Source organism: Megalobrama amblycephala, linkage group LG15 (genome assembly GCF_018812025.1).
Source record: "Megalobrama amblycephala isolate DHTTF-2021 linkage group LG15, ASM1881202v1, whole genome shotgun sequence".
NCBI classification, from domain to species: Eukaryota; Metazoa; Chordata; class Actinopteri; order Cypriniformes; family Xenocyprididae; genus Megalobrama; species Megalobrama amblycephala.
This window is the reverse complement of record NC_063058.1, coordinates 8566508-8585852: the sequence shown is the minus strand read 5'-3', so window position 1 is coordinate 8585852 and position 19345 is coordinate 8566508. Positions and strand designations below refer to the sequence as shown.

The 19345-nt window shown below is 35.3% G+C and overlaps 1 protein-coding gene across 3 annotated transcripts in view; it reads left to right on the top strand.

Annotated features, from left to right (window-relative positions):
- The first annotated feature begins 3759 nt into the window (after positions 1-3759).
- The window catches only part of lsp1a (lymphocyte specific protein 1 a), a 41883-nt gene continuing 26297 nt past the window's right edge, over positions 3760-19345 (top strand). For 2 of the 3 annotated variants that reach the window (XM_048159297.1, XM_048159295.1), the window contains exons 1-2: positions 3761-3964; positions 16787-16933. In XM_048159297.1, the coding sequence (XP_048015254.1) occupies positions 3906-3964; positions 16787-16933 (206 nt within the window). In that variant the 5' untranslated portion in view covers positions 3761-3905. Of the gene's footprint in view, positions 3965-16786; positions 16934-19345 lie in introns of all 3 variants that reach the window. The other variant, XM_048159296.1, reaches the window with a different exon arrangement.

The window sequence follows — 19345 nt, the reverse complement described above, 5'->3', positions numbered from 1 at the left end:
CATGCCATATAGTCTACTAGCTGACTCCTTCTATACAGATGTGACTTAATGACATAAAGACGAATGGCGGCATGCTTGAATTTCCCACAGAAACCTCCCAGTACCAACCTAATTAGAAAACATCATTACAAGCTTACTGTTGTGTATCGAGCTAAGGTAAGGAGATAGTTTTGAACACTGCCGGGTTAAGTACTTGTTCAAAAATTTATTTGGGATAATTTTTAACCCCAAAAAGTTACGAACTGCAGCTTTAAGATTTTTTTTTAGTCATTTTTATATACTGCTCTGTCAATTAAAATAGTTTCAAGATGAACCAAAATCCGAACAGCGGCAACCTAGCTGTGGTGTTTCATTCCTCAGTGAATCAGCGTTTTTTAACAAATTGGTTGAATGAATGATTCAATGACTCATTCATACAGACAGACACATTTTTTAAATTAATCATTGGTTGAATGATAGTGAATGACTCTATGTCTCACTCATAAGACAGTCACTTGTTGCCACCTTGCGTAACAATGTAACCTTCAAAAAGTCTCTGAAAAAACCCCACCTGTACAAAAAACTATACATGAATGTATGTGTATGTGTAGTATGTCCGAACTGAATAGTATGAATAGTATTCATAAAACACTAGGCGAAACGTACCTAGGTGGCCTACAACTTCTGCAAGATTCTTAAGTGTGCATCCAGTGGACACTTTACTGTCCCATGAGGCCACAGGAGTTGTGAAGAGCAGCTGATGCTGTTTCTTTTATTAACGCTCACAAAGTAAGTTCTTCATCAAATGTAGTACATACCTAGGCAGCATACGATTTCCTATGCAGTGTTCACTTGAGGGCTGCAAAAGACTTGATTTACTGCCTAGTAATTGGCCTCTGAACTTCTTTCGTCAAAGAATGATTTTCTGTTTCACATAACATGACTCATATTTACAAGTCTGCATTAAGACAGCTGTGCTGGTGTGAGACAGTATTGACGTGTTCGACGAGATCTGGGCTGACATCCTGGAACCAATCGTAACTTTTGTGTCAACCTGTCTGGTTTCTGTTGATGTCACTGCATGTGTAAAAATACAGTATTTAGTACTGACATGAAAACCAACAATTACAGAAAAAATCAAGAGTGTTTCTCAGCCTTAAGCAATTAAAAAAAAAAAACTATTTCTTCAATTCAAAATATCAACACAATCCTACAAGGCAACTATATCTACAACAGAAACTCAAATAGAAACTGAAGGACTTTATTTCTTCCTGATGTCCACAAATTCCCCTTTCTCTGTGTGGGCTTTTGGGCCAGTGTTTAAGTGAGGGCCGGACTTGTTAAACAAGGCTCAGTAAAGTGTTGAGGACTGCAAATGCTGAGTGGCTGTATTGTCTGGAGACAGACCTAAACAGTCTACAGGCCTGAATGGTGTGTAGTTTACCATAGTAACCGGGTTAACAAGGCTGTTGCTCAGTAGATTAAGACAGCCGTGTGTTTATGTGTGTGAATGTGTCTGTGTGTGGTGAACCAGGGAGTAAATGAGAGCAGAGAGGGTGTAAACATGTTGATGTGGATATCTGCTTTAAGCAAATGAGAAATAAGCTGATTAAGTGAATTGTTTTTTTTTTTCCTGCTTAAAATGATAGCTTAATATGCAGAGAAAACTATAAGTAAGCCATTCATATTTCTTGAAAGGTGTAAACACTGTGTGTCTGTGGTGGTTACAAAACATTGCTTTGTTTGCTTGAGCGACCCTACATAACACTGGCTGAACCAATTGCATTAGTTTGGGGCAGGAAAACCTGCTTGTCTGACCAATGGGAAAATTACACATTTCACATTTGAAGAATGTATCAAGCAGTGTTTTGTTTATGTCTGATAAGGTGAATGAATGTTTTAGGGAAATTTTATATTTATGAGCTGTGACTGGTCACCATTTCTCAAGTTTTCACTTTCTAGATCATCGATAAATCTAAAAAAAAAGTTTTTTCACATGCCGTGTAGTCATAAAAAAGTGTCTTTTGAAACTTTTCATTTGTAATTGTGTTTCTTAAAATGTGGGCATTTTGATCCTCTCGGCTTTTAAAAAAATAATAAATGTCTTTTTATTTTAATAATAAATATTTCCACCACAAGCTCAAATTATTATTATTATTATTTTGTGTGTGTGTGTTTAATAGTATTCTGTGGCGGAAATGACAGGACTTTTTGTCTTGCTAAAAGTTATCACATCTAGCATTTCATATACTAAATAAGCATTTATCCTAAATAATTTGACAAACTTGCAGAATGGTTGGTAACACACACAAATAATGATATTTCTCTTTGTTTTGTTTGAATGTTTTGGTCTGAGACAAGGGTCCTCTGCTGTAAGTCGCTTTTGATAAAATGCTAAATGCATTAATAGAAATGCAATGTAAATGCATAATAAAAAGCTTCTAAGACAGTTTTAAAGGTGCAGTATGTACATTTTAGTGGCATCTAGGTTGCGAATTGCTCAGTCCACCGCTCACCCCTCCCTTTCGAAGCACATAGAGAAGCTACGGTGGCCGGCACAGGACAAAGATGTCGTTGTCTGAGACAGCAGAGAGTGGCCAGTCAAGCAATGAGGTTTCTTCTTACTTCTAACAAAGAACGGTCTATGCTTCTAATAAACTAGACGATGACAACAACTACTTCTTCTTCTTTATTCAACATAGTGACGATGCAAGCTGCCTCTAAAAACACCAGCGAAGAAGAGGAAGAACGAGATATATAGTGATGAAATGCACTCTGTAGAGCAGTTTGTCCATTTAGGGCTACTGTAGAAACATCTCGGTGCAAAATGGCGACTTAACATGTAAGGGGTGTATGTAGATAGAAATGGCTCATTCTAAGGTAATAAAAACATTAATACACCACTGAAAACATAGTTATGTTGCATTTCTGTCAATAGATCCTCCTAAAATTGACACACTGCACCTTTAATGTTGACCTTCATTTAACAAGAAGATAAAAGGTGAAATCTGTTTTAGTAAAATGGAAAAGTGCTCAGTTTGGGGTCGGTAAGATATTTTATATTTGAAAGAATTCTCATCAAGGCTGCATTTATTTGATGAAAATGCAGAGAAAAACTGTAATATTGTCAAATGGTATTACATTATAAAACAATGGTTTTTGATTTTAATATACTTTAAAGTGTAATTTATTCCTGTGATGGAAAAGCTGAATCTTCTGCACTTATTCTTGCGGAAATCCTATTTTTTTCAGGATTCTTTGATCAGAACAGCGAAGAACAAAACAGAAAGTTCAAAAGAACAGTGTTTATTTGAAATGTAATCTTTTGTAACATTATAAATGTCTTTGTTGACACATTTGATCAATTGAATGTATCCTTGTTACATACTGACCCCAAATATTTGAACAGTAGTATAATTATGTCATCATCAAGAATGACTGATACTGCAAGTATATGAGAAAAACAATAGGAAGAACCAAAATGCTTCCTGAAGTTTGTTTGTAAGCATGTCTGAGAGCTTTGTTACCAATGTAAACAGAGTAAAAGAAAGGCTGAGTTCTGGGTTTGGGACGGGGGTCATGTGGGGGGCTGGTTTCATAGCATGGGGTGGGGGTATCAACTTACATTTTCCCCTGGGACGCCCACATGACCCTGGAAAAGAGGGAAAAGATGTTAGGTTATGGTCTGAGCTCTCTCAATGAGAACCACATGCAGGAAAGTGAAAAAAGAAAAAAAAAAAAAGGGAGGAGAGGAGGAGGGGACAGTGTGTGACTAAAGCCAGTCTCTGAGACGAGACAGAGTGCCGCGTGGATCTCTCCTCAAAAGCTGAGCGTCCAAGGAAAGAGCGTGAGGGAGTCTTTGTGAATCAGATTCCACGGAATTCAAAACATCCCAGAATTCCAAAAAACTAGGAGAAGAAAGAACAATGTCAAGTGCAATCATGAGACGAAACTCCAGCAAGCAAGGCTTGCAGAATCTCCTGAGGTGAGGGATTTGTATGCCAAACTTTCACATCAAATTTAAGGTTTATTGCTGGGATCTCAGGTGTGATGATGGGAATATATTTTGTTTTCTTTGTTATTTTGCAATTGCTAATGTCAGTTTCATGGGTATTGATACAATATGTGTTATTCTTGTTTGAAATGAAGGTAATTCATGTTAATAGTTAATGCTGTGTATAACAGTACAGCTTATTTAAATGCCATGCGTTTTTTGAGAACCTGTCATCCTTTGTTATGAGAAGACATTAACTTTTTACATTTGGGGAAGGGAAATGTCTGTATTTGGTTATTTGACATATAACATTAAGATTTTAGGTTAAAATGTATATATACATATAACGGAAACTGTATTACTTAGGTCCTTTATCTCTTAGTTGTTTTTTTTTTTTATCAAAATAAGCATCAAATAATTGTTTTAATCACTGAATTGTCTTTAATAGTTCAATAGTTCAATTTTAAAACTATGAATATTCCCTCAATTCACAAATCTCTCTCATTTACTATTAGCTCAACTCTTAAATTTTGCAATTTTGCTAAAACGACCCGTTTTGTAAATACCAACATTGTTATTATGATCGCTTAACAAACATGTTTTCACCAAAACAAAACCTGAACATGTACTAGGATTGTTTTACAGTACATATAGTATTTAAAATTCAATAATTAACTCTCAGCACATTTTCCTACAATTTGTCGCACATTCGTGCCTTGTTGTCTTTACAGAGAAATGCATGATGTGTGACTTTTATAAGCTGGAATTTTGTCAGGGTTCCAAATGAGAGTTTATTGTTTCTTCCAGAGGTGCTGTGGGATTGTGGATAGAAGATGGGACAGGAGAAGGGAGGAAGGGAGGGTTGAGGGCACCTAATTAAAGATTTGACCTGTTGACATTCATTGGCAATGACACACATTGATATAACCAGTTATCTGTAAAGGTGTTGCAAACCAACTATAATTTTGGGTTTGTTTACTGTAAACAATGAAGCTGCCATTTCACAGTGTACTACTTTAAACATCAAAAACTTGAGTGGTGAACTACCCAACTGTGTTTTCCCACAAAAAATAAATGTGTCTATTCAGAATTCTTCCAAAAATTAGTCAGAAAAAGTTCAAATGAAACTTTGTTTACCCCTCATATCTTTCAAAACCCGTATGACTGCTTCCGTGGAACACGAAAGGAGTGGTTTAAAGGATAAATGATGACAGTTTTCATTATAAACCAGCATCTAAACAACCACACACAATTTATATGTATATATAAAGACAAAAACAGCATAACCTCTCAGGATGTGTATGCAGTATTCATTTCTGTACGGACAGGATTTGAGGTGGATCAGGTGTGCTTTGTCAAAAACAAACAGGTTGCATTAATGGCAGACAGGATTTATTTCCCCAAGGCTTTTCAGAGCTGCCAAAAACAGCTTTTTCTCACACTCAGCAAGTTGCTTTCTCCATTAATGGCCTGGATTCATCAGAACCGCACCGGATATGTCAATTACAACACTGTGTATACAATATTTTGTCACAGTGTTTTGAAATCCATTATAACCTTCACAGATTGTACAGTACACACAGTACGTCACACTCACACTTCAAATCATTCTACCAAACCGTTTTAGATTTGGAAGGATGTAAATTTTGGCTTTTGTGGTGTTGATTCTGTAAAAATTTCACAATAATGTTTTTATCTTACACAAAACATCTTTCTCATTGTGGTCAAAGCCATGACCCCCTGATCTGTGGACTTTACGTGAGCCGCTCTTCTATTTACGATTCTCTGATAAGAGCTGCTGGAATGCAGAAGGCTTAGCCATTTGACTGAATGGGGGAATAAACTTTACCATCCCTGTGGCAGTATGCTTTTCCGAAGGTTTCGAAGGTTTTAGGCAGCAGAGTAGAATAAACACTGAGGGCACTGTGTTATGTTTAGTTAAGCATTAGAGACGTATATAGGGGGAGTGGGGTAAGATGAGCCATTAAAGTTAGGCTCTAGGCAATGAGAAATGAGATGTAAAAGATGTACAATTCAGGTTATTACTGTATATTTCAGGATTTCAACAAGCTGAAATTAGAAGAAAGTGTCTATTTATATAAACTATTTGCTAATACAAAATCCCACTCTAGAGCCTGTTATACACATTTTCATATACCAGCTACACTCTTAAAACTAAAGGTTCTTTTTTGGCATCTATTGTTCCATGAAGAACCTTTAACATCCATTGAACATTTCCATTAAACCAAAAGGTTCTTTATACTCAAAAACTAAAAATGTCCTTCACACTAAGAAAAAAGAAAAAAAAGTTTCTTTGGGGAACTAAAAACATTTCATCTATGGCATTGCTGTGAAAATTATGGAAACTTGTTTCCACTACTGAATAAAAAATAAAAAAGATAATTGCAACTTTTTATCTCACAATTTTGATTTTTTTCTCTCAATTGCAAGTTTACATCTCACAATTCAGATTTTTTTCCTCAGAAATGTGTGATATAAAGTTGCAATTGTGTGTTATAAAGTCCAATTTTGAGGAAAAAAAATACTGACTTCTCAAAATTGTGTGATATAAACTCGCAATTGTGAGTTATAAAGACAGAATTGTGTGATATAAACTCAAACTTGTTAGTTATAAAGTCAGAATTGTGTGATATAAACTCGCAATTGTGAGTTATAAAGTCAGAATTGTGTGATATAAACTCAAACTTCTTAGTTATAAAGTCAGAATTGTGTGATATAAACTCGCAATTGTGAGTTATAAAGTCAGAATTGTGTGATAAAAACTCAAACTTGTTAGTTATAAAGTCAGAATTGTGTGATATAAACTCGCAATTGTGAGTTATAAAGTCAGAATTGTGTGATATAATCTCAAACTTGTTAGTTATAAAGTCAGAATTGTGTGATATAAACTCGCAATTGTGAGTTATAAAGTCAGAATTGTGTGATATAATCTCAAACTTGTTAGTTATAAAGTCAGAATTGTGTGATATAAACTCGCAATTGTGAGTTATAAAGACAGAATTGTGTGATATAAACTCAAACTTGTTAGTTATAAAGTCAGAATTGTGTGATATAAACTCACAATTGTGAGTTATAAAGTCAGAATTGTGTGATATAAACTCAAACTTGTTAGTTATAAAGTCAGAATTGTGTGATATAAACTCAAACTTGTTAGTTATAAAGTCAGAATTGTGTGATATAAACTCACAATTGTGAGTTATAAAGTCAGAATTGTGTGATATAAACTCAAACTTGTTAGTTATAAAGTCAGAATTGTGTGATATAAACTCAAACTTGTTAGTTATAAAGTCAGAATTGTGTGATATAAACTCACAATTGTGAGTTATAAAGTCAGAATTGTGTGATATAAACTCAAACTTGTTAGTTATAAAGTCAGAATTGTGTGATATAATCTCAAACTTCTTAGTTATAAAGTCAGAATTGTGAGATATAAACTCAAACTTGTGAGTTATAAAGTCAGAATTGTGTGATATAAACTCGCAATTGTGAGTTATAAAGTCAGAATTGTGTGATATAAACTCAAACTTGTGAGTTATAAAGTCAGAATTGTGTGATATAAACTCAAAATTGTGAGTTATAAAGTCAGAATTGTGTGATATAAACTCAAACTTGTGAGTTATAAAGTCAGAATTGTGTGATATAAACTCGTAATTGAGTTATAAAGTCAGAATTGTGTGATATAAACTCGTAATTGAGTTATAAAGTCAGAATTGTGTGATATAAACTCGCAATTGTGAGTTATAAAGTCAGAATTGTGTGATATAATCTCAAACTTCTTAGTTATAAAGTCAGAATTGTGAGATATAAACTCAAACTTGTGAGTTATAAAGTCAGAATTGTGTGATATAAAGTTGCAATTGTGAGTTATAAAGTCAGAATTGTGTGATATAAACTCAAACTTGTGAGTTATAAAGTCAGAATTGTGTGATATAAACTCAAAATTGTGAGTTATAAAGTCAGAATTGTGTGATATAAACTCAAACTTGTGAGTTATAAAGTCAGAACTGTGTGATATAAACTCAAAATTGTGAGTTATAAAGTCAGAACTGTATGATATAAACTCGCAATTGTGAGTTATAAAGTCAGAATTGTGTGATATAAACTCAAACTTGTGAGTTATAAAGTCAGAACTGTATGATATAAACTCGCAATTGTGAGTTATAAAGTCAGAATTGTGTGATATAAACTCAAACTTGTGAGTTATAAAGTCAGAATTGTGTGATATAAACTCGCAATTGTGAGTTATAAAGTCAGAATTGTGTGATATAAACTCAAACTTGTGAGTTATAAAGTCAGAATTGTGTGATATAAACTCAAACTTGTGAGTTATAAAGTCAGAATTGTGTGATATAAACTCGCAATTGTGAGTTATAAAGTCAGAATTGTGTGATATAAACTCAAACTTGTGAGTTATAAAGTCAGAATTGTGTGATATAAACTCAAAATTGTGAGTTATAAAGTCAGAATTGTGTGGTATAAACTCAAACTTGTGAGTTATAAAGTCAGAATTGTGTGATATAAACTCGTAATTGAGTTATAAAGTCAGAATTGTGTGATATAAACTCACAATTGTGAGTTATAAAGTCAGAATTGTGTGATATAAACTCGTAATTGAGTTATAAAGTCAGAATTGTGTGATATAAACTCACAATTGTGAGTTATAAAGTCAGAATTGTGAGATATAAACTCAAACTTGTGAGTTATAAAGTCAGAATTGTGTGATATAAACTCGCAATTGTGAGTTATAAAGTCAGAATTGTGTGATATAAACTCAAAATTGTGAGTTATAAAGTCAGAATTGTGTGATATAAACTCAAACTTGTGAGTTATAAAGTCAGAATTGTGTGATATAAACTCGTAATTGAGTTATAAAGTCAGAATTGTGTGATATAAACTCGCAATTGTGAGTTATAAAGTCAGAATTGTGTGATATAAACTCAAACTTGTGAGTTATAAAGTCAGAATTGTGTGATATAAACTCAAAATTGTGAGTTATAAAGTCAGAACTGTATGATATAAACTCGCAATTGTGAGTTATAAAGTCAGAATTGTGTGATATAAACTCAAACTTGTGAGTTATAAAGTCAGAATTGTGTGATATAAACTCGTAATTGAGTTATAAAGTCAGAATTGTGTGATATAAACTCGCAATTGTGAGTTATAAAGTCAGAATTGTGTGATATAAACTCAAACTTGTGAGTTATAAAGTCAGAATTGTGTGATATAAACTCAAACTTGTGAGTTATAAAGTCAGAATTGTGTGATATAAACTCGTAATTGAGTTATAAAGTCAGAACTGTATGATATAAACTCGCAATTGTGAGTTATAAAGTCAGAATTGTGTGATATAAACTCAAACTTGTGAGTTATAAAGTCAGAATTGTGTGATATAAACTCGTAATTGAGTTATAAAGTCAGAATTGTGTGATATAAACTCGTAATTGAGTTATAAAGTCAGAATTGTGTGATATAAACTCGCAATTGTGAGTTATAAAGTCAGAATTGTGTGATATAAACTCAAACTTGTGAGTTATAAAGTCAGAATTGTGTGATATAAACTCAAAATTGTGAGTTATAAAGTCAGAACTGTATGATATAAACTCGCAATTGTGAGTTATAAAGTCAGAATTGTGTGATATAAACTCGCAATTGAGTTATAAAGTCAGAATTGTGTGATATAAACTCAAACTTGTGAGTTATAAAGTCATAATTGTGTGATATAAACTCGTACTTGTAAGTTATAAAGTCAGAATAGTGTGATATAAAGTTGCAATTGTGAGTTATAAAGTCAAATTGTGAAGGAAAAAATAACTTTCTCAGATTTGCGAGTTTATATCGCAATTCTGACTTTTTTCTCAGAATTGAGTTTATATCTCACAACTTCACAACATGCAATTGTGAGTTATAAAGTCAGAATTGTGAGATATAAACTCGCAATTTTGAGACAAAAGTCTTTTTTCCCCCCAGAATTGGACTTTATAACTCGCAATTGTGAGTTTATATCTCACAATTCTGAGAAAAGAAGTGAGATATGCAAGACATAAACTTGCAATTGCGAGAAAAAAAGTCAGAATTGCACGTTAAAAAGCTGCAATTATCTTTTTTATTTAGTAGCAGAAACAACCTTCCCTAGAAAACCCCCTGTTATTTTTAAGTGTGAGTAATTTAGGAATCTATTCTCTCCTTTTGAAGTGTGCTAAGAAATAAATCATTTTTAGAGCTGTCCGATTAAATGACATAATTACAGATGTTACAGTCCTCATGATTCATAACGGCGCACTTTCCACAGCTTAGATCGGTGCTTTGAAATTTCTTCAGCCATTTAGGGAACACTGAGAAACGTTTGCGGGGTTTGCAGTGATTTGACCACACACTGACAGCAGGAAGATACTAACATGCCTGGGAAAATAACTCTCCTTTGCTCTTTAAATCTGTCGTTAGGATGACATCATCTGACTCGCAGAGTCAATAAACCTCACAGCTGCCCTTCAATGCAGACATAAAATGAGAGAGGAGGAAATAACAGCATCCATCATTCAGATCTCAAACGGCAGGATTTGCTTCCCTGTAAACAAACACAAAACAAGTATATGCTTCCCTGTACATGAGAACAAAAGGGAACATTTAAAGAGAATCAGGAAAGAGAACACAGTGGTACAGCAGGAACTTTTTTTACCCTTCACATTTTAGTCTGAGATACAAAAACACATTAAAATAGATGTTAGTGTGTAACAGATGTTAGTGTGTGATCGCTGGCTCCAGTTCTATAAACTCCTGATCACACTGAAAGCGATTTCTAATGCCACTGTTTTGCTGACGTCTTTCCTCAGTTGAAACACTGATTAGCCGATTACACCAGTAATACATTTCAGGTGATATATTTCAGTAAGTTGTCCTGAATATTTTAACATACCTTTTTATTAATTCAATGTTTATTTGTGTTATAACTAGTAGTAAAGAGGTTCATGTGAGCTTCACGTGTGCAGCGATATCACTCCACATTAAATAGTGCCAAAACAACATTTGTTGTTTGAATTTCATTATAAACGATTGTATAGAACAGTGAAGACCCTGTAAATCAGTAACATTTACCTGATTGCTATATTGTCTTGTCTTTTATTGAACAATGAACAACTTCCAATTGTTTTGTCGTTACTAGTCACTGTCAGTGTAAACTAGGGGTTGCACCGACTAATCAACTAATCGACTTTAAAGGAACACTCTTTTTTTGAAAATAGGCTCATTTTCCAACTCCCCTAGAGGTAAACAGTTGAGTTTTACCGTTTTCGAATCCATTCAGCCGATCTCTGGGTCTGGCGGTACCACTTTTAGCATAGCTTAGCATAGTTCACTGAATCTGATTAGACCATTAGCATCTCGCTCAAAAATGACCTAAGAGTTTCAATATTTTTCCTATTTAAAACTATTATATTATTTAAAGCAAAGTTCCTTGATTATTACGCCAGAATGAGAGTATAGTTCCTAGCCATATCGGCCTAGAAAATCGCAACTTTTCATTTTCCGTCGGTCTTAGTATACAATGTAACTACAGAAGAGTCAAGTTTTAAATAGGAAAAATATTGAAACTCTTTTTTGAGCATCATTTTTGAGCGAGATGCTAAGCTATGCTAAAAGTGGTACCGCCAGACCCGGAGATCGGCTGAATGGATTCGAAAATGGTAAAACTCAACTGTTTAACTCTAGGAGAGTTGGAAAATTAGCCTATTTTCAAATAAAAGGGGAGTGTTCCTTTAATGCTCTGCCATGACGCTTTAAGCATGACGTCGACTAGTTGCTGGTCATGGCCTATAGAGGGCGCAACAGGATAAGAAATCTTTGAAGTCCACATTTAAGCTCCTTATCCGACAGTTAATGACAAAAAAAATGCATACTCTGAGAGCGCCCCACAAGATATGTTTGATTGTAGCATCTGGATGCTCAATATTTAACGTTTTAAACAGCTTATTATACAGGAAAGTTAGTCACCGTACTAAACTGCACGGCTACATAACACACACACAGATAGTAGCGTGGAAGAGGGAAAAAAAAACGCATGGTCTCAAGATGCGTTTTTTAAAAATTGAACTGATTTGAACTTGAGTGGCACATTTTTTGTGTCATGCACGAGACGGACAGTATAGAGTACCTCAGGGATGATGTGTTTTTGTAGGCAAAAAGCGAGTTAGCATTTTAGGACTTCCGGTTCCATCGCCCTGAAGTCTATGGGTTTTTTGAACGGGTTTTTGCTAAATCGCCTGAAATAAGGTCTGTGGTTAACAAAGCCTCTAAATATCTTCACGTTTTGATCTATGACATAAAACACACCAGTTATAACCCGCTTGTGATTTTTTTAAACCTTTATTGTGTCTTAAAAACGGCGGTTGCTAACAAGTTGCTAAAAGGGACTACTTCCTTTGGCGGCGACTTTAGACGCCATCATGAAAAAAAGGACATTTGGACAGCATTTCTCATGAAAAGTGGATAAGTATTCATTCACAGCGCAGATCATAAACAGCAAGCATTTTTTAAAATAAAGTTGTTTTTTAAAAAAAGTTTGAGGAAGCTTGGTGGTGGTGACGTTGATCCGCAACCATGGTTTGCTGTAGTCTGTTTAGCTTTTTATATCTGACGATTTTATTTAGGCTTCGAAATGTATAAATGTAGAGTTATCTTGTAAGGATTATCTTGATAGACAAAACATGTAAGTGTCATATTAGCTTTATAATATGTTTTTGTTTGTCATATTGCCTTTATTAGCTTATTTTTTTGCGATTTTCCAAAAGTCTATGGGAAAAATGAATAGGCTTTCGATCGAGGGAACCCGTGTGCCGCTAACTTCCGGGTTGGCCAACAAAAACACGTCATCCCTGAGGTACTCTATAGCACGTATATACATAGAAAAACAATGAAAAAAGGAGCACATTGGAATGGAAAAATGCGTTCTGTGTGAACAGCCCCTTATTTGTCCATTAATGACGTCATCATCGACTTGTCGCTGTCAACTGACTTTAATCACTTAAATGTCATTCAACCCCTAAACAGGGCTTATTTAAACCATAAAGGAAATCTCTGGCTGCACTGAAATGTATATACTTCTCTACTGTATAGTAGGTGGAAACCAGAGTATGTGAAAAAAGTAGTATGTCTGAATTAATTTATAAGGCAAAAAGTACCCAGATGACTCAGATTGCACTTCTGGCAAGATTCTGAAGTGCACACCCAGGCTATGGGAGAGCATACTCCCACTCACACCGCCAGAAATCGCCAAATGCAACTGAAAATGAATGACTTACAGTTGCTTAGTTGCTGGTGTAAACAGGGCTTTAAAGGGGGTAGCTTATCCAAAAATCATGTTGTTTCAAACCTTTATGCTTTTCTTTCTTCTGTGGAACATAGAATGTATTTTGAAAAATGACTTAAAACATGAAAAATAGGTTGTCTTGGACCCTTTTGACTTTCATTATATGAACAAAAACTGTTTAAAATACTTTCTTTTGTGTTCCACAGAACAATGAATGTCATACATGCCTTCAATCAATAATGAAACCCTTTATGGAGAGCATGTATGAGACAATTGGCATTCACTGGTTTCATTAAGGTTAAGAGCAGAAAAGGGAAACTCAGGTCAGAGGTCAACTTCCATGTGACCCATTTGTGGCTGACCCATGTAGCTCATCCTGTGCTCTGCAAGACCAGACTTGGCTGTGGCAAATTAGGGCAGGCAACAATGACGAAAAACATTTCCCAATCCGTCAAGCCTTCCAAATCCTTTCTGCCCCAGGGCACCAGGCTGTGGAAGTTTAGTCAACACATTGTCAGGGGAGGTGATACATGCTGAATATAAGCCAGGCTCTTGTTTTCTTTTCCCTTTCTTTCTCTCTCACTTTATTGTTTCCATTTAATTCAGAAATGGGTCTGAGAAACATTTTGTCAGTCTGTGTTTGACACTACGCTCACCATGACTGAAAATCTGTTTTCACTTCTATAACTCTTGGAAGACGGTATTTCCAGACTTAAAGGGAAAAAAAAGAAAAGCAGGCTACATAATCAGACTGATAGTGGTAAATAAATCTGATGTTGAATGACATCATTGGCAGGATTGACATCATTCAAGTAGTTCCTGCCAAAAAATGAAGTAATCCTGTCTCAGTGATTAACAGCCTATAATAATCATAGGCACGGGAACTGTGTGTGACAGATCAGATCCTGCCATAAGCCCTTTGTGAAACTGTACTGGTTGGTTTTAAGATGTGGTTTGCTCTTTAAACTGTAGTTGGGTTATGCACAGAAACTGGTTTGTTCCAGTATTGCTACAGGACGAGTGCCACAGGTAACTGCAGCCATTCTGATATATTCAGTACACCTCGATTGCAAGTATAATTGCATCAATAAATAAGAAACTATTATCTGTAACTTGTATTTGAAACTAAATTCAGCCAGTTAGATTGTATATTTTACTATTGTACTTTGCTAGTGAAAATAGTTCCAAAAGGACAAATTCCTAAATTAAAAGTAAGATGTTTGCTGTAGCAAATCTGCAGGTCAGCAGAACCTTCTGAGAACTTTCCAACGGTAAAGGTTCCTCAATGAACTTCCTCAGTGACAACAAAAACGACTCTTTAAAGGATTAGTTCACTTTCAAATTAAAATTTCCTGATAATTTATTCACCCCCATGTAATAAAAGATGTTCATGTCTTTCTTTCTTCAGTCGAAAAGAAATTAAGGTTTTTGATGAAAACATTCCAGGATTTTTCTCCATATAGTGGACTTCAATGGAGCCCAAACGGTTGAAGGTCCAAATTACTCAATTACAAATTTTCATTGCAGCTTCAAAATGTTCTACACGATCCCAGACGAGGAATAAGGGTTTTATCTAGAGAAAAAAATCGCTCATTTTCGAATATATATATACAATAATGCTCATCTTGAACTAGCTCTCTTCTTCTTCTTCTTCTCTATTAGAATTCCAGCAGTGTAGACACTGCTAAGTGTATTACTGCCCTCCACAGGTCAAAGTTTGAACTAAATTGTAATTTACAATATGCTTGTGCAAGTATATAACAGTTAGTTCAAACTTTAACCTGTGGAGGGATCGTGTAGAACGTTTTGAAGCTGCAATGAAACTTTGTAATTGAGTAATTGACCTTCAACCATTTGGGATCCATTGAAGTCCACTATATGGAGAAAAATCCTGGAATGTTTTCATCAAAAACCTTAATTTCTTTTCGACTGAAGAAAGAAAGACATGAACATCTTGGATGACTTGGGGGTGAGTAAATTATCAGGAAATTTTAATTTGAAAGTGAACCAATCCTTTAAAGAGAGTTGAAGAACTTTTGTAGGGTTTGTAAGGTTCTTGAGTTAAAAAAAAATCATGGTGTTAAAGGATTAGTCCACTTTCAAATAAAAATGTCCTGATAATTTATTCACCCCCATGTCATCCAAGATGTTCATGTCCGTCTTTCTTCAGTTGAAAAGAAATTAAGGCTTTTGAATTTTTAAATTACAGAAAAAACGGAACTGGTGCCTCGTTCGTTCCGTAAGTTCAGTAGAGAAGGTGTAGGACATACAGCGTAAGCTTTTTGAAGAATACGGTCTGGCGGAAGCACTTGTGAGGCGATCATTTGTGTTTATAAAGCATATACATTTTTATTTATAATTTTTTAAAGACCCTTATTCCTGGTCTGGTATTGTTTAAAGCCCTTTGAAGCTGCACTGAAACTGTAATTTTGACCCTCAACTGTTTGGAGGCCATTGAAGTCCACTATAAGGAGAATAATAAGGTTATAAGGTTTTCTGGATCTTTACATCATTCAATATCGATCATTCAATAAAAAACTCGAAATAAGAAGTTGTGGAACCTAAAAACTTTCACCAATGGCATCAGGCTGAAAACATTTGGCTCTAATTGGAAGCTCTTTTGAACGTTGACAAGACAATACTAATCAGTCGATATGCTTTTACGGCTATTTGTAAAGCCATTGTAGCCACCTGTGACCTCAGATGTAATCTGGCCTGAAATTCTTCTGAGGCTCATTGGTGACCTGTGTTCACCCTTAATTGATCCACAATCCAGACTGAGTGCCTAAAGGGATAGTTCACCAAAAAATCATTTACTAACCCTCATGTCCTTCGAGACCTTTGTGACACAGAAAAAAGATATTTTGAAGAATGTTGGGGTCTACACAACTTTGGACATCCATTGTATGAACAAAAAACAAAAAAACACTTCAAAATGTCTGTTGTGTTCCACAGAAGAAAACGTCATACAGGTTTGGAATGTGAGTTAAGGATTATAGAATTTTAATTTTCAGGAAACATAGACCCCCTTATGATCTGGGAAGAGTTCCTACTATTAACTATTATAAGAAATTTAGCAATACTTTGCATTAGTAAATAAAGCTTCAAGTGTAAAATGAAATCAGTTTGTTTGGCATACTTTTCCTAGTGTTGGAGACATGAAGAGCATGTTTGTGTATGTTTATAGGCTAGATATACACAGAGATGCCTCAGTATCTTGAATGTGAGTTTGCATGGGCCTCCCATCTCTGTCACTCAAGCATTGGCGGTGTCGAATGCCAGAGCAGATGTTCCACCGGCTCCAAGCATCTCAAGCAAGGGACTAAACAAACTATTGTTGGAGATTTCTTGAAGAGGTCCATGTATCATAGTCAACAGTACTCTTCTGGGCTAGGGGGTCATTCATCATTCGACCACGATTCTCAGCTGGGTCGAGAAAGAAAAATGTATCCAGTATAACAAGGGGCTCATTCTCACTTCTTTTCCTGCAGAGTGACGGCCCAGCGAAGTATCGAAGATGCTGAGGAGATCGAGAGAGAAAGGCGACGTCGGGCCCGGGAGGCCTTCCGCAATCAACACAGCCTGTCTAGATCTGCTGGGTCCCCTCAGGACAGTGTGAACCCACCTGAGGCTGGCCTGTAAGTGTGATCGTCATCCTATACTCCACACTTCACCTGGTATTTGTTAAGCTTCTTTTGTTTCCTGGCAGATTTCCATACGAAATATGGAAATGTGGACTTGCAACATGTCGGGTTCTCATTGCAGCTTATTCTGGCCAAGAGCAGTCCACTTAGACAAAAGGAGACATCTGACCAACATATAAACAACTAACCAACTTCAGTTTCTGTTTTGTTTTTTGGGTCAAAAAAGAGTGTCCATGATAAAGAGAAGGAAAAATCTAGTTTACAACAGAAGGATCATGTTCTTCGAAATGTAGTCTTTGTATTCATGTTGGTTTCATGTGGTTTTGAAAAAAGTGTAACCATCAAGTAAAACGTATATGCAAGAGGTCTGCTCCTGGAGAACCACTCTCATGCAGAGTTTAGCTCCAACCCTAATTAAACACACCTGAAGCTGCTAATAAAGCTCTTCAGGAGTGCTTGAAAATCACAAGTATCTTCGATGCTTCGCTGGGCCGTAATTTGGAAAGTTATTTGTTATGTTACTTTTGGGTTACTAGAATGAGTCAATAGATTATCAGTCTTACTTCTAAAACATGATTTTTTTTTTTTTTTGTCTTACCCTGATTTGCTATGGTAAGCCTATTATAGGGTATTTATATGTCACCTGCCCGTGCGTGTCTCGTCATATCCATAAATAGAGAAAAGTTGCTCCAGCTACTTTGACGCGTGCATGGTGTGGGAGTGGCATAGGTTTGTTGTCACAACAAATGACAAAGGTTGACATGGAGCACACTAAATCTCAAACTTCCAGGGAATCACCCTTTTCAAAAAACATTGAACAGGGGAGAGTCTGTTGGCAAAAAGAGAACATGACAGAGCTCGTAATAAAACAAGAATCAACATTGACTTGGCTTTTCAGAGATGGCGAGAACTGAGGGATTTGAAATGTTAAAGTGTCGCAGAGATGCCGTTTTTATTACTCAACGAGAGTAAGCTATATTATTGAACAAATAAATTACCATATGTAGGTCTTTGCTGGAATTTATTTTCAAGGAAGTACCATGTCTTTTAATAGCTACAGTAACATCTTCAGATAGTCAGCTTGAGATCCTTTAATAAATTTACATATCTGAAAAAAAAGAGCATCATGTCATTGATTTTAAGGTTGGACGTTTAAGGTCTTCTTTTCTCTCAACCAAACACACGTGCATATGTACAGTGGGCGGCACAGCTGTTCTCTCATCATTACCTAATCTCTGAAGAATTTTCAGCAGCGCATGCCTTTGGAACAGGATTTATGTCATATCCCACACCATAGCGTTTTGCTTTTAATCAGAGGAACATTATGGACCTCACACACATACCACATATTTTATATGTGTGAAGTTAAACACAGCTGTCTGAGTCAACCTGTTCAAAGTTAAAAGGTCGTCTAGGGCCACTTTGTAATTTTCCTTGATCAGAGAAGATTTAGAAGCTCGCTCTTGGCTTAGATACACATGAATCATTTTTAAGACTTTTTAGATCGGTTTAACATGGAAAGAGGTTTTTAGTAATGCCTGTGCAAGGGTTTTTGAATTACACTCATACAATAAGCTTTTGGTGTGGTAAATAAGCATTCCGATTTTTAACTGGGCTATTTTGCATTGAATTGTATTGACTGATTGTTGATGTTCAGATGTTATGCTTTTCTGAAAATCTGCTTAATAATCTTGTGGAATGTGCTTTACATTCCTTTCCGGCAGCTCCTGGGCAGATGAAATAGACTTTAATTCAAAGCTTCATGATGAGCAGAATATAGTAAGAGGTGCAGATGGTGTCTGTTAAAATAGCCTCTATATACCTATTTTTAAATTTTCAAGGGCGGGTGTGTGTGTTTAAAGTTTTTGTGATTCCCTTACACAAATAGACCTTGTTAACAATAGTTTTCACTATTAGTGTATATGGGTCAGTGATGTGATGCTCATTCAATCTAATTTAAGCAAAAATACATTAAAAATGCAATACATATACAATGACAACAAATATATATGTTTTTTAGTTTTTTTGGCGCACAAAAAATATTCTTGTCACTTTATAAAATTAAGGTTGAACCACTGTAGTCATATGAACTGTTTTAAATACGTCTTTAGTAGCTTTCTGGGCATCTGAAAGTGTTAATTATCTTGCTGGCAATGCAGGCCTCACTGAGCCATCGGATTTTATCAAAAATATATTAATTTGTGTTCCGAAGATGAACAAAGGTCTTACGGGTGTGGAACAACATGAAGGTGAATAATTAATGATATAAATTTCATTTTTGGGTGAACTAACCCTTTAGGGTTCTAAATAGAACCCCATAGAACCTCTTCCCATCTAACAAACAGTGTAGTATGCAGTAATAAAATAATCCATAATCCAACATAGGATGCATTTTTGCATTCCATC